The 16529-nt window shown below is 31.7% G+C and overlaps 1 protein-coding gene across 2 annotated transcripts in view; it reads right to left on the reverse strand.

Annotated features, from left to right (window-relative positions):
- The window catches only part of LOC119829201 (rho GTPase-activating protein 7), a 212828-nt gene that overhangs the window by 187270 nt on the left and 9029 nt on the right, over positions 1-16529 (reverse strand). Inside the window, exon 1 of one of the 2 annotated variants that reach the window (XM_038351604.1) lies at positions 5103-5498. The exons of the other annotated variant lie outside the window; for it this stretch is intronic. Within the exon in view, the coding sequence (XP_038207532.1) occupies positions 5103-5187 (85 nt within the window). The 5' untranslated portion in view covers positions 5188-5498. Of the gene's footprint in view, positions 1-5102; positions 5499-16529 lie in introns of those variants that run through there. 2 annotated transcript variants of the gene reach the window in all.

Consider the following 16529-nt stretch of genomic DNA (forward strand, 5'->3'; position numbering starts at 1 on the left):
TGTAGCATGAACAATCTTAGAGCATCTACTACATTCCAGCCCAGGAAGCTTCCTAGTTACATTTTTCAAACATGTACTACATTTTTTCACAACCATTTTAAGGCAGTGTTTTTATCTTTATTTATCGGTTTTATGACATGTAATAAAAAATAAATAAATAAATAAAATCAGAAAGACTACTTTGAAATCAGTGTGGAGTAAGTAGTAACTCACCGCTTCTATTTTTATTAATCTTTGGTCGATAAACGCTGCATGCGTCACAATGATGCTTCGGCGTAGACGCCACGCGATAATCGCCGTAACGCGGTTGCGTTAAAGGTGATTGTCAGTCACACCGTACCACAGGCGAGTTTACTAATACCCTTCATTAAGTTGCACAATTAAATCACAAATTTATAATTTTGTGCTTAAATATGTTCATATAAACACTTTTAACTTATTTATAAGCACTTTTAATACACTTAAATAACGTAGTATATGTTTATAAAGAAGTTCATCGGTAATTATCACTGCGAGACACACTATTTTTGCATTTATAGAAATTAATTCACAGAACTACTTTTCTACTAGGTATACAGTTTAACCGGTCGGTCAAAGATGTATATAAAAATACCATTAAGCATTCTTGGTTCTTCGTTGTCTCCTTTAAATTGTCTCGTAAACACTGTTTTTTGGCATCAACGGCAAAAAAGCTGGTGAGTCGCCCGATGGTAAACGCTACCACCGCCCATGAATATTTTCAGAGGCGTATGGTCTGGTCGACCTTAAACTGGACTCTTCCGCTGGATTACTAACTTTAAGTCTAACTACTAGTTAAGTTGGTATGGGGTGCAAAATTATCGATAACGGGAATAAAAGAAAGACTGGTAAGGACAATGAAAAGGAAACAAGCCGCATGATATGCTCGGTTGCACCACATAATTTGTAAAATTGTTATCGGTTTTATCAACAAAATTACCATTACTTGCATTGTACTTTATACAACATACAAGTTAACGCGAGGTATCGATACTGAAGTGTATACAACAAAGTATTTAGCAGTAAATGTATATCACGATGTGAATAACAGATTAATATGAATGGAATTCAATTAAGGAGAGCCATTCCACCTAACGCATTTACATTGTATCGGCTTATTCAAGACACTGGATAATTTGATGTCAAAGCGAATTATGTTAGGCTACTCACAAACTCATATCAGGAACGATGGATACTGCAGTATGGAAAATTCACATATATTATGATAACTATCAAGATAACCATACAACATACATTATATAAGTGAGGTAATTTTGAAATTAAAGAGTCATCTTGGCGAATTCAATTCTATTCACCTTTACTTGTCTTTGACCTACTTTTGTTAATAACATCATTTATACATTAATATTCAAATAAAAAAAATATATATACCAATAGACAACTCATTGTATTTAATAACAACCTAATATATAAACACAACTCTAAGAAGTAATTTTTATATGATGGCATTGAGCGATATCCCTACTAATATTATAAATGAAAGTAACTCTGTTTGTATGTCACTTCTTTACGCGTATACTAATAAGCCGGTTGGGAAGAAATTCGCTATAAATATAATTTGGTACCCGGGACGAAAAGACAGGACACTTTTTATCCAAAAATCTCACTCGAACAGGTACCATGCGGGTAAAATTCCGGGACTGTATGTTTTCCTTCGACTACTATGATGATAGTACATCATCTTTATTTTATCTGAATAATAAATAATTAGACACAAACATTCAACATAGCAGAGTTAGTTCACATTATTTCACAATATGGTGACCTTGTTATGGCACTCATAGCAATGGTATAAATGCGTAATATACAATACTTCAAATTTGTTTACTTTAACCTTACATCACTACGTCTTATGTATAAATTCTCGTATTTATGGTTGAACAATAGAAGCGATTGTCGATTGATTTCTAGTAGTTATTTGGAGAGATCATTTGCACGGTTTATTTGCTTCGATTGAGTATTTTTATTGAGTTTGGTTGCGTGTGATTGCAGATGTGTTTTGTATATTCTATAGAGAACTATAAAGTTTTAAGTGGAATTCTTGCTTACAATATATTGTCATTACGATATAGCTTTTGCCCGCGGCTTCGCAGTAGTTTAATTCGGAGAAGTTTAATGGTTGTTATTATACACATAAACCTTCGTCTTGCATCACTCTATCTATTAAAAAACCTCAACAAAATCTATTGGGTAATTTAAAGATCCAAGCATACAATTTGTGATAATACAATGCTGAAAAAGCCGGCGATTCATTTCATGAGTTACTTGGCTAGTTTAAAATCTTATCGTTTATCAAAGTTTTATACAATAATGTTTAACCAACGCGTCGTGTTTATAAGCAGCCTGCGTCACTCACCATAAGATCTAACATCTACAGTCTTTGTACACTATGAGTATCATATAATCTTATTTTATTAAATTTTGATTAACGTTAGCAATTCCATTTGCCTCAAAAATACATGTTCGTACGTATATTTTGAAAAGAAAAGATAGTACAATTGAAAATAGGTAATTTGTATTAAAAATGTATTTATATAATACATAAATGTATTGCTTAAAGTAGTCAGGGATAATGTGTACATCTAAAAAACTTTTGATATCTGGCTAGGAATTCCTGAGATTAGCGCGTTCAAACAAACAAACTCTTCAGCGTTATGTTACTCGTACAGATTATAGTAGAGAATTTATAAATACGTTTCTCATTACGCAGTTATTTGTAATATATTTTCTTTTTTGTATCTGAAAATAACACAAAATTGTTATTTTTTGTATTCGAATCTACTTTGATATTTGATATCTTCATTACAAGTAATAATAAAGAAATATAACCGACAGTAATCCAAACTTCTTGGTAACTTATACCTTATTACATTAACAGAAAAATAAATAATTAGTGGATGCTAATTGGATTCATCGTATTCCTAACAAGGGATTCCTATTATGTTTCGACTTATGTTACATTTCTTATTTAGACCTTATTTCTTTATCATTATATATTAATTTCACTTGAATAATACAAACATTAATCTTTTACAGAGTTGGCTTATTATTCAATATATACTTCTTATCGGGGTTTGTGACTTTTAAGACTTTTTTTAAAACATTTTATTTCAATACTAATTTTCCGCCCGCACCCAGGGTTTTCCTCCCCTGTTCCCATTCACGTGGGATTTTCGGGATAAAAACTTTTCTATATCCGTGTCCTGGTTTTAAGCTACCTATGCAAAAATTCAGCCGAATCGTTTAATCCGTTCTTTAGTTATAAATAGTGTAACTAACTCCACTTTGTAATTCTATAAAAATGTTTAAAGACAAATAATTGAAATTACAAAATTATTATTCTACTCAATAATAGAGCGTATAATATGTAAGAAAAAAATACATATGTTTTCTTACATTGTTTCGTTACTTAGTAACTACATATTAATAAACTCCACCCGGCTTCGCCTGTGGTACATTGTGTAAAAGTTATATAGGTACGAGGTATATAGCCTGTAGCACTCATAACCGTATGCAACGGTGAAGAGAATTTTGAAATCGTTCAGGTAGTTCCTGAGATTAGCGCGTTCAAACAAACTAACAAACTGTTCAGCTTTATATTATTAGTAAAGCTTATATATAAATACGTCAATCCACGATTATATTTTACTTCCTTTTCCATTCACCTTCCCTTTCTTAGCTTTTTTCAAGCATTGTGTTTTTATATCCACCCTATATAAAAATATATATTAAAAATTCTTTCGTCCGTCCTACATTAAGAGTCCATTCATTTATATCATTACTAGCTCTGCTGCGCGGTATCACCCGCGTATGAACCCGCATGAAAAAGCAAGTATGTCTATAGCTTACAAGTAATATCTGGTTCATAAGCTGCGAAGTATCATAAAAATCCCTTCTATGGTTTTTGCGTAAAACGTTAACAAACACCCATACATTCTTACAAACTTATAATATTAGTAGGATATATAATGTAGGTATATAAACGGAGATAACTCTTGTGTTTCGTGGATAAGTGTCGGCATCTGGCTCACCTTGGCCATTATTTCCTATTTGCGTGCATCGTACCTGCCACCTGACTTTAATTACGTTTTCCTTTAATATTTACCGATCAAATCCACTTGTGAAATGACTCAATGTGGATACAGTTCGTCATTTGAAAGAAAACTCAATTATTTACACATCTGAGCACAATATCATCTAATTTTGATTAATTTTTAATATAGCTGACTTGTCCAATTTAATATGTATGATTATTTCTAACGATAGGAAATTTTGTAACCAAAATTGCAAGTGTACAAATAACTGCTAACGTTTTATTCAAATTGCATAATATTAACGAAAGTGTAGACAAAGTTAAATAAATATTGAACGAGCAAAAAATTGCGTTAACATTTAAAATTTAATTCTGTCGTATTATTTTTCAAGAGCGCTTAAATTCACTATTAGTGATGTTCAAAGGTTACCCTGGGGTCGAGGTTATAAACACCTATTTGTATATTATCAAAACTGTTTGCTTCCACTATGTTCACACTGCACTTATCTCAACGTATAAATTGATTGTAATATTTAAATACGATTTATAAATAACCATAGTCTATCTGAACATAAATTATGTCATTATTAATATCTCCTAAACTTATTCAACTTGCAAATAAAATAAAATGTTTCTTGGGACTAAATATAATGAATAGGAAATAAAACGATGATACCACATGACATTGCGAAAACCGGTAAAATAAAAATCAAGCTTATGATAAATGACGTTATCAATTCATTCTTGATTTGCGTAAGCGCAGAAAAATGTTCATTTCCGATTTGTTTTATACCACTATTTTATTGATTAAGGAAGAAAAGATGACAAGGGCAGTAAGATTTATTACTTTTAAACGACTTTTTATTAATACATACTCGTTTGTGAAGTATTTATCAATTAAATGATTTATACTATAACTCTTGGCACACGAAATAGTTGAACTGTTTGACTTTGATAAGCGCAATATCAATGTAATAGAGCCGTTTCGGTTGGAAACAATATAACATTAACATAGATAAAACATAATTACCGTTTTGCAAGGATATAGCGAATAGCTCGTCGTCTTGCAGCCATCGCAGCTCGCTAATTATAGACATATCAGCTTCGTACGACATCAATGTGTCATGATTACAGCATTACAATAGCACTAAAACACAATTCGAGTACACAACACAACCGATGCTCGTATCATCACAGCACTAACACAAATCCACGCGGAACTTGAGCATTTTCGCGCTTCAATCATTCATACAAAAAATCTGCCGCCATACCACACGAAATTTTTTTATTATTTCGAAATACAAAAATCGATCGTTCTTTCCGTCAATTTTTGACAGTTGACGTTTCGATCGCAAAGTCGGGGTGAACGAACTGGCTGCGCACGATCACGGGCCACGTGCGCCATGCGTCGCTGTAGCACACTGACTAAACCAACTTGAAGCCACTAAGCGGGGGGCCGTTATATCACATTCATAATCATCGATAACTACAATTGAATTCGCACACGGCACAACCCTAAAAGCGCTGGGCGACGGCCGAATATTACGTCGCAAGTGCAATCCGAAATTATTTTTATTGCATTGGCAAGCAACTTAATGGTTTACGGGTGTTTTACGTGCCAATTAAAGATGGTTAACGATTTTATCGAATCATTTGTCGATGATTTATATGCATCTTCGTCGCTTACACTTTGTTTTCGATCGTATAAAGTTATTGTTAGTGGAAATGATTTTATTGGATGCAAAAAATGTGGTTTTATAGCAGGACATCTAAGGAATTCAATACCAATTGATAAAAAGAATGCACATAATTCATAAAGTCTTATAAACATATAAATCATTGGCATATAATTGTTAAATAACAATGATAATGGTTTTAATCTGGACGTATGTCGCAATGAACATTGAAATAATTATTAATTGTGAATAAGTAATCATCATGATATACAATACTTTTGTTAATAAAGTGTTTGTGCTTAGAGCTATAAATGTTGCTTGAAAGAAGGGTAATTCTCCTTAGCAAAGCAATGATCCTTTCTCAAAATGCTTACTATACCTAGTCCTAGACCTAAGAATAAAAGTGGACCAGACTAGACATCAACAAAATAAATATATATCTATATGTTTGTATTTTCAAATTTGTGTAAAACTTAATAGCTTTGAGTGTACTAAGTTGATGAGTTATAGATTTGATGTATAGTAAATTATTGTATTCATAAATTATAATAAAGTATTATAAAATTTAAATAACACACAACACAACATAGAACAAAGATACAAATAACAAAGATTACAATACGATCAACACATTAGACACAAACGGCATGTAAATTCCATTAATGTAATATCTAAATACATTAATTAATTGTTACACCATAAAAACATATAGATGGACCAAGTATACAATAGTGAAAGTTAACGCAAGTTCAAAATTTAATAATTCCCTACATTATGTATTATATATATAGGTTTTATAAAACTTAAAGAAATAGTAACAAGCACGTTTTTGCCCATTCTTATCAGTGGAAGTATCTTTCCGAATCGTTATAATGAACGACAAAATGTAGGAAATTATAAATATTCATAAGTACTTGTTAAATTTTAAGTATTTGGGTTCGCGTACAAAAACTCACAAGACTACTATGTCCTCTCTCTTCAGTACAGTTGGCATATTGCGTCATACACGAAACCTATATAATATGTTTTTGATTAAAAGAAGACCGTGGTAGGCCTGTGAATTCGACATATTGTGATAAATAGTCAAACATTTACTTTATATGTGTACTGGCTGCGCGCCCCGGCTCCGCCCGGGTTGTCATTTATCGTAATTAAAATTATTTAAACTATCCTATCTCTTAAGTTGGATCGAACTGCACATGGTGAGTGAATTTTATTATAATCGGTTAAGTGGCTTAGGAGTCCATTGAGGACAAACATTGTGACAAGAGATTTATATATATTAAGATTATTATATTATAGCGTAGGTATACTATTTAATTATACTTCAGGCTTGGTCTAAGATATTCTTAATAATTATGTAGTATCACATCCCCCGCTTTGTGCCTGGTCATGGACCAAACCTTTCGATTATATGGAGTTATCTCTTGAGAAGGAAAAGATGCGTTTGTTCACTGGATGACGCCAGAAAATCAAATGTGATAAAAAATAATAATATGATGTATCACACTTAATATTCTAAATATGAAAGATTGTTTGGATGTTTGTCCATCAATCACGTTCAAAATGCTTAACGGATTTAATATTTTATATACAGACAGGGTATGAGATGGGTGATAGGATACTTTTTATCCCGATTAAATTACTAAATCATTTGTAAATATCCTAATTCCACGTGGGTAAAGCCGCGGGCGGAAGCTAGTTAAATAATAAACCGATAATATGCTATAGCTATTTTATGCTGCCACAGATATAAAAAAGAAAGAAGAAAATAACAGTTATATTTCCAAGAACAATGAAAGAAATCACATAAACAATTAGAAATTACATAAACGAAGACAGAGGGGAAATGATTAGTATATAATTGTTCACACGTTTGTTGTTTACCTTCTCAAATAACATAAATGTGATATTCGCATAAAAGGATTTTTTAGAGGGCTTTATTGCTTTACAATAACAACATCTTATTTAGAAAATCTGATATTTATGGTTATAATTTGTCAATTTTAAACACAAGATATATTCTGTATCACATTTTTTTTAATTAGTTTTACTTTCTTAAGACATTTAATATCAGAAGTGACCATCCTACTAATATTATAAATGCGAAAGTTTGTAAGGATGTGTGTGTGTTTGTTGCTCTTTCACGCAAAAACTACTGAACCGATTGCAATGAAATTTGGTACGTACACACCTGGAGTAACATATAGGCATCTTTTTATCCCGATATTCCTAAGGGATACGGACTTAGGCGGGTGAAACCGCGGGGCGCAGCTAGTAGATTATGAATTCTCATTTTGTAGCTTTTACTTATAATTTGTTTCATAGAATTGGTCAATTAAGATGGTATAATTACCTCAGTTGTTAACGACGATTTTAATTGATGATTTGATTTAATAAATTAATGACATATTAATGAAATTATATGTCTAAAATAATCATAATATATTACATAATTTAAATGTACGATAAAAACAGAACATATTTCTCTGCAAACAAGTAACCCGACTTAAAAGGTTAATGATATCAACCTAATTAAACAGTGCTATCAAATAAATGAGGAAAGTGAGCCGCGAACAAACAAACAAACATTACCGCATCTCCAAATTCGAACTCGGGAAGACTTGCATCATATGTGGGTAGAGATTGTAGCATAAATATGAACCGTCTATTGTTTTTTACGTGCCTTTAAAACGTATTATTGTAAAACAATATCTAAATTATTGAAATAGAAACATATGGGATAGATATTTCAATACGTGGATGGGTAAAGCTCGGAAAGTCAAATAATATAAGAAAAATTCTCTATAAAGGAATATTTGTAGTATAATTATATAGTATAATCCTTCCAATATTAAATTCGAAAGTTTGTGAGGATGTGTGTATGTTTGTTACTCTTTCACGCAAAAACTACTGAACCAGTTGCAATGAAATTTGGTACGTAGATAGCTGGACAACTGGAATAACATATAGGCAACTTTTTATCCCGATATTCGTACGGGATACGGACTAAACGCGCGCAGCTAGTAATTAATAAATTTGATAAATCTCATCTATAAAACTTAATTGACATTGATTTAACAGTGTTTTATAGAAATTTCTATTGTCTTGTCATTTATAATTTTCGTTACAATGTAATAAATAGACATATATTATAAATGCAGAAAACTGTTTATTTATTCCTTATTCTCGCTCTTTGCAGAACTTAAAAACACATTTAAGCGGAATTGTTTTTTAAACTATATAGCGGTCCACCCTGCTTCGCCCGTGGTACATTTATAGCCTTTAGCACTCAGAGATCACGTACATATCTAACAGTTGAAGCTTTTTTACCAGTCCAGTGGTTCCTGAGATTAATCAGTTCATACAAAAAAAATCTCTTCAGTTTTATATTAATAGTTTTTATAGACTAAACAAGAAAAAGAGGAAATCACATGAACTAACAATAAGCTCTCCTCAAACAAACAATTAGGAAATACCAGATACCTAAGGTCACGTCTGATCAATTAGATGATGACGTCATGACTGAATCAGATGCGACCTTCGATATTATTTGTTTTGGATTGAATGGTTAAGTGGTCAGACATTGCGCTTGATATTACGGGTTCGATTTCGGAAAAAATAGTAGTAACAATCCTATTTCCTACTATTATTATAACGCGAAAGTAAGAATATATGGATGTTTGTTACTCTTTCACACAAAAGCCTATTTTGGGGTCTTTATGACATTTGACATAGAGACAATGGTTTGTATTAACACATAGGCTGCATTTTAACAGAATACCACACGAGTGACGCCGCAGGATCCAGCTAGTACAATCATAAACCGTATTATCCTAATCCATACTAATGAGAGCATTCAGTGAAGTTGTCCATTTAACAAGCACAAAGGAAAACAATTAGTTTCAATTAATATAAATAACAAGCAAAAAGTACGAATATGTAATAAAAAATGGGATGTTTTCAAAAACGAAGGGAGACAACCTTCATAACCGAAATGTCGAGGTTGCTGATTCACATGATCCTTGAACGTCAAAAGTATATATATCCATACTTATATAATACATACATATATGGGGAAAGGAATTTTTAGTACACAGTAAATATATATGATCAATAATAAATACATTTAAATGCGATACTAAATGCTGTTTTTATATGTTGACAGTTCACTGTCATATCCATATAATATTCTGAATATATAATTTTTTGTTTATTTGTTTATAAATTAACGGGCAGCTGATCTGGTGGTTCACCTGGTGGTAAGCGATCATCTCCGTCCATGACCATATGTAGGGATAGGGCCTAGACTGGGCAGGTGAAGGATAGGGGCCTCCGTAACCCCACTCGACATACGAAACATTCTGTGAGGGTGTAGGCCCAATTCATGCTGTCCCTACCCCCCCTTTCGTATATTATTTTATATAATATTTGCATCTCTAATAATTAATTATAATGCAGGTATATTGCTATGCCATGTATAATTGTGACCGTCTCCTTGGTACAGTGATTAACGCGTGAGTTTACAACCGAGGGGCCCTCAATTCCCGGGGATTCAATTCCCGGTGGGGACGCACAAAAAAAAATTCTCGGTCTGGCAGGACGGAGAAGGCTGACCTACTTGTCCCTAAAGAAAATCGATCAGTGAAATAGATATACATCATCTGCCCCATACCCCACAAAGGGACACGGGATTTCACTTTATGTATAATTGTGATACTGTAAGCATACTAGATGGTAAGTATAAAATTTTCGCACTGATCCACAGAAGACAGAAACAGATAAAGGCGTTCAAATTCTATCAGGATTAAATTTGATTATCATATTTTTGAAATAGCATTTTTTATACTTATATTAATAAAACATATTTGATAAAATCAAGACATTCTTATATCAAGACCTTCCCCTAATAATTAATTAATGTCCTCTTATGAGCTTTAGATCTCATAAGCCATCTCCCAAGTCTAAGCCATTAGGCTATAAAGAATCTTAGGCTTAGGCTATAAAGAATCCAGGTGCGCCAAAACCGGTCCCGGTCAAGCAAGGGTTGCAAAATAACGAACGGTGTATCATCAGCTTGTTTCCGTCAATCGATCTATCGTTACATAAGGCTCATGTTTCTCCGGAAACGCGGCGCGTGCGACGCTTGTAAATTGATCCTGTGGGGTATATGGAATGAGATGATGCGAATTATGAACATATTCATACATATGTTAACATATTACGTACAATATGTGAGTGTAATATATGTAATTTTTTGGCGGGGAAAAAACGTAAAATAATGAGTAAGAACAAAAAATATATATATGTTCTTTTGTATTTACCAAAAGAATTAGAAACATATGTGACGTGATATTGAGGTTCTGCAAGCACTGTTTATGGAAAAAAATCTAATAGGCGAAAAAACACGGTACACAACTGATGTAAAAAATGTATTAATCATATGAAATATTAAGGAATATGGACTTTATAGCTTTGTATTTAATTCGTATTGATATGAAAGCTAAAAGTTGTGGAAAATTGTGTATAACAATAGGCCTCATAAAGAACGATAATTATATTTGTTTTTATTTATTAAGCGTTAATACTATACCTGTGAACCGAAGTGCATAAAAAAATAATTTGTTTATATGCTTCGCGGTTTATTTATGTTATTAAATGACAATAAATCGCTTGTTCTTATGATTGGACCACACGATGACGCATAATTTCATAATATAAGGGTTAGGGCTGGCTATGAGCAAAAAACATTACTTCCGATATAGGGTGCTTTTGGGTAATTGCGACCATACGGTCATTCCAAAGCGTCATTAGTAGAGCCCTAAGAAATTAATGACATGACATTTGAGAAATTTCATACTAATTTATTTAGACTTTTTCAATAATAATAAAAAAAAATTTATGAACATTTATTTAGAAATGTTTAATATATTGATTATTTTATTACCTACATTCTTGAGCCATCCCATGTTCCTAACATTGCAAAAATCAAATCAATTTAGATATTTGCCCATGAGGCAAATTAAGTTATTAAATCCAATCTGAAATTTGGCAATGCAATGCCTTTGTTGGGCAAAATTTTTTTTATCCATGCACTGTTCACAGGTATAATTTTAATGCTTAATAAATAAAAACAAATATAATTATAACTATTAAATTGCAGGCTTTCATCTTTACTTCCATCATTAACGCTAATTATAAATCAAACATTCATCTCTCAAAATTATTCAAAATCAATAACGCTTTTTCATATCCCTATAAATTTATATTAAGCCAAAACAGCGAACTAAAACGAACATAAACAAAAATCCAATAAAACTAAATAAATATAAAAAATCAATCAAAATAAATTATGAACAGCTTAGATCATAGTAAATTGATTTCGATCTAAATCTTAACTAATGGGTATTTTATTACATATCATACAAATAAACGGCTGTATAGAAATGGTTTGAAAAAGTCACTCGGCCACTAAACACTGATGATAGAAACAGTCGTTAATCAAAATAGAAAGACCTGGTAAATTAGATAGTAAATTGAATTTCATATGAAATTTCGCATTACTTAAGGGGAAGAGGTTTGGTTTATTTACAAATAAAACGCACCAATTTTGTTTATACTTTTTTTTATGTCTTAGCGGGCAACTGAGCTGGTGGTTCGCCTGGTGGTAAACGATCACCACCGCCCATGAACATTCGAAGCTCAGACCTCTGAGAATGCGCTGCCTGCTTATAAGGGATAAGGGATAAGGAAAGGATTGATGAAATGGAAAAAAGGAATGGACTGGGAAAGCCTAGGAGGAGGAAATAGGCCTCCAGCTCTCCCACTCACCGTACGAAACACAATAGCAAGCTATTATTTCACGCCGGTTTTCTGTGGGGGTGTAGTACTTCAGAAAATATATTATTAGAAATATGTATTTATAATAGAAATCATTCCACGTATTAAATGATACGAGTACATCAGTAAAATTTTTATTACTACCTTTAACGCGCATCCTTATAACATCACCAGACTACGTATAAAACGAGATTTTGGTACATTTTTCCTCCTACACTTCATGTCTCACGTCGTTTATATTGTAGCTGTAAGTCGTAACACAAATATTTCTACAAACTAATTATATCATCCATTCTCACGCCGGCTGTCACAATAACCCATACAGAAACACGCCCCCCCTTAACAGCGCAATTTATCAATAAAAAAAGATTTCTAACTCTTATCTAACTTTCCAATATAAACTCAAGACACGTAGGTCCATCAATAAAATTTATACGACCGCTAATAAGTTCTTCGCGAATGTATAATGACTTCTAAAAGTCTATAATCTTTGCTTTTGTCGGTACTTTTTAGATCTTTAAATGGGCATAGATAGAGTATAAACATAAATCATTTTCACAAATATTAGCATAGGTAATTTAATTACGAGGCGCGGGAATGAATAACTATAAAAAATTATTTTATTTTTATGTATGTTTTTATGAGTTTCCCAAAACAGTGTTTTGTTAATTTTAAACATTCTGAAGATTAATTTTAGAGTAAATAAGTTATTGTTTGTAATTAAGGCCAGATGGAATATATAAATAAGCTTAAAGTAAAGAAAATATAATTGGTCCAGAAATACCACGAAATTAAATGTAATATAGATTTATTTAAGGAAAAAATAAGTAAAATGTTCCTAAGATAGATCCTTGTCTATATTTTTAGCATCTCTAACAATTTTTTTTAAAGTTACACAAAGCTGATTAATTAATATGCCCATCTATCTCTATATGAATCAGCCCACCCATTCTTTGTATATCCATTTCGTAGTATTTGCATTTACGTTGACACAGACAAACACTGTAGTAGTTATTATTACAAGTTTTAAAACAATTCATGTATAACATATTATATAACTGAATAATTTTCAAAGCTAAAGTACGATATTCTAAAACACCGATTAAACAATATGAAAACCATACACCCAACTAAAATATTAACTCAGGCACCCTCTTGTTTATGTAGGAACTATTTGATTATATGCGTTACCATGACAACGCAACAACCCTTGGTTTCTAAAAAACTTATTTTAATAGATCAACAACTGTTTTGAACAGTCATAGACTACACTTTTGATGTGATGTGCTACTTAATAATAAATGTTATTAAAATAAAAGAAAAAGTTTTTTTTTGGGAGTCCAGCAGGCTTCAGCACGAATTGGGCCAGCTTGCACCGGGGAAGTACCACACCCCCACAGAAAACCGTCGTGAAATAATAGCTATTGTGTTTCGTTCGGTGAGTGGTGGAGCCGGAGGCCCAAATCCTTTTCCTTACCCTTTCCAATCCTTTTCTTTATACCTCTCGTTAATCCTTTCTTAATCCATTCCCAATTTAAAGTCGGATATCCATTTGTAGAGGCGTAAGGTCTGCAATTTGACCTTATGCCTCTCCAAATGTTCATGGGCGGTAGTAGCGCTTACCATCAAACGACCCACCGGCACCATTGCCGACTATGTTATAAAAAAAAGGTAAAAGATAGGTAATCTGTAAGCAAAATCGTGGACATAAAGCTAGCAGCTTAATAAAAATAAATGAATGTGTATCTTATTCATCTTAATATTATTATCAAAAGGATTGCCACATTTTATCAACTACATATACAAACATTATATACGTAATAAATTTAAAATTTTCTAACAAAAAAATCCATAAAAACGCCCCTTTCCGTTCTTCAAAAATTCAAGTGACTTAATCAATATTCAACACATCGCCAGTGCACACCACTTTGTATAATGAGTTATTTAATTTAATTACAAGCTTCATTAATTCAATGGAGTTTCGTTTAAATTAATAAAATCTCGCCAACACTTTTAGGAACATGGAAAGTTTAACATTGGTTATTTTACAAAACTGATGGCGCGGCTTCCGTATATGGTATTTTATAGACCTTAATAACCATAAGTTGTAGTAATTATATCCATAAATAGAAAATGGTTTATACGTTTTTTTTTTGTGGGAATATTTATAATAACGATAAATACGATATCTTACATAATAAACAAGCAAATAATAGAAATAAGTAAGTATTAAGAAACGCTATGCAAAACAATTTACGATTATGATTTATGCCGTATAAAGACGTTAAGAAAAGCTAGAGCTTCATTTGTTTGATGTTGGTTAAAAGCCAAAAATTTATTGCTTTGATTCATTAAAACACACTGTCTTCTCATGCATCACGGATATGCAATAATATAATGCATTCAACGAGTGTAAACACCACTCCATTAATGCTTATAATCAGTCTGATCAAATCGTAGTCGAGTCGGTTAAAAAGGACGAATTGTTATATTTTGTTAACAGATTGAAGCTACCCATGACCCAATTGCAGTGTAACCCGGATCCAGGCAAACTTCCAACAGTACAATCAAAATTCCCCATATAATTTTATACTTCCCTAGTGTTAATCTGGTGGAATTATAGGATTTCTATCAATATTTTTATGTATACAAGTTTTTACTGTGTTATAAATTAAAGAGTTATTTATCCCGGCGTTTCGAACACATTGTCGCGAGCTTGGACGCCGGGAGATTGAGATGTTATGTCTCGAAGTTCAATTTAAATCCGTTAAATCTTTAATTTCTTGTATTATACTCGCGTAAAATAAATCAGAAGATATGACATTTTAATTGAACATAAATAAAAAACTTTGTTTAAAATAGGAATTGAAAAATAAAATATGGCATGAAAAAAGACAAAAAAGTGGAATAAATAAAAATTGAAAACTAATTGTTCAAGTGTTTGATTGTAATAGGGAGGGTGCCTGACATCAAACGTTTCAAATAGCCCATCGCTTTTAAAAACATTCTCCACGTTAGAGCGGGTTTTAAAAGGTTTTTTTTTTACATTTTTTTTATTTATTTTTTAATAGCAGATTGGTATTAATAAGAGTGAAATCATACCTCGTCAGTTTTGTACATAGCAATTAAAATAGTGTGTTATTATTATCCTAAAAATCCTAAGAAATGTTGGAGCCATAATATAATAAATAATAAAATTAAATAATAATGTCACGTGTACATGCAATGTATGTTAAAACAAACTTGCAAGTATTCCATTCACAACCTATTACATAATTAAAAAATAACTAAAAGCTATGAAAAAGCGAGCAAAATTAACACAAAAGCATCATAAAACCGCTTCACGCTTCGTAAAGCAATAAAACAAAACTTTTTAACTTCTAAATACAACGGTGTTACGTAATTATTCTAGATAATGGTATGACTTAGATACTTGGCAATGACCGTAAAATAATTATCAGAACTAAATGAACCGTAAATGAAATGCATTGTAAACATTTGGAGTTCCGATCCAATAAACTGCTGAATATTTGTTATTTGGATTTAAAACAATGCACTCACGAATAGCTAATTTCAGAATAATTTATTCACATCCAATTAAGAAAACCATAATCATACAAAGGTAAAATGTAAACAAGATATTATTCGATAAGAACATAATCGAATCTAAATATGGGATGTACCTTCCTCGAAAAATGTTCCCATATATCATTTGTATTCAATTGGTATGCAAATTATATATTCATTGATAATTAATTAATACGCTGACCTATTAATTATGAATGAATAAATTAGTTTTTAATATGCTTTGTTTATAATGGTATCCCTATATTATAACTCTTTGTTATAACTGATTTTTGTTGTATAATTTCATATTTAATTATTAAGTATATTAAATAACAGTAATATTGGGCAAAGTAAGCCGGCTAAATTTTACTTAA

This window comes from Zerene cesonia, chromosome 9, assembly GCF_012273895.1.
Source record: "Zerene cesonia ecotype Mississippi chromosome 9, Zerene_cesonia_1.1, whole genome shotgun sequence".
Lineage (NCBI taxonomy): Eukaryota > Metazoa > Arthropoda > Insecta > Lepidoptera > Pieridae > Zerene > Zerene cesonia.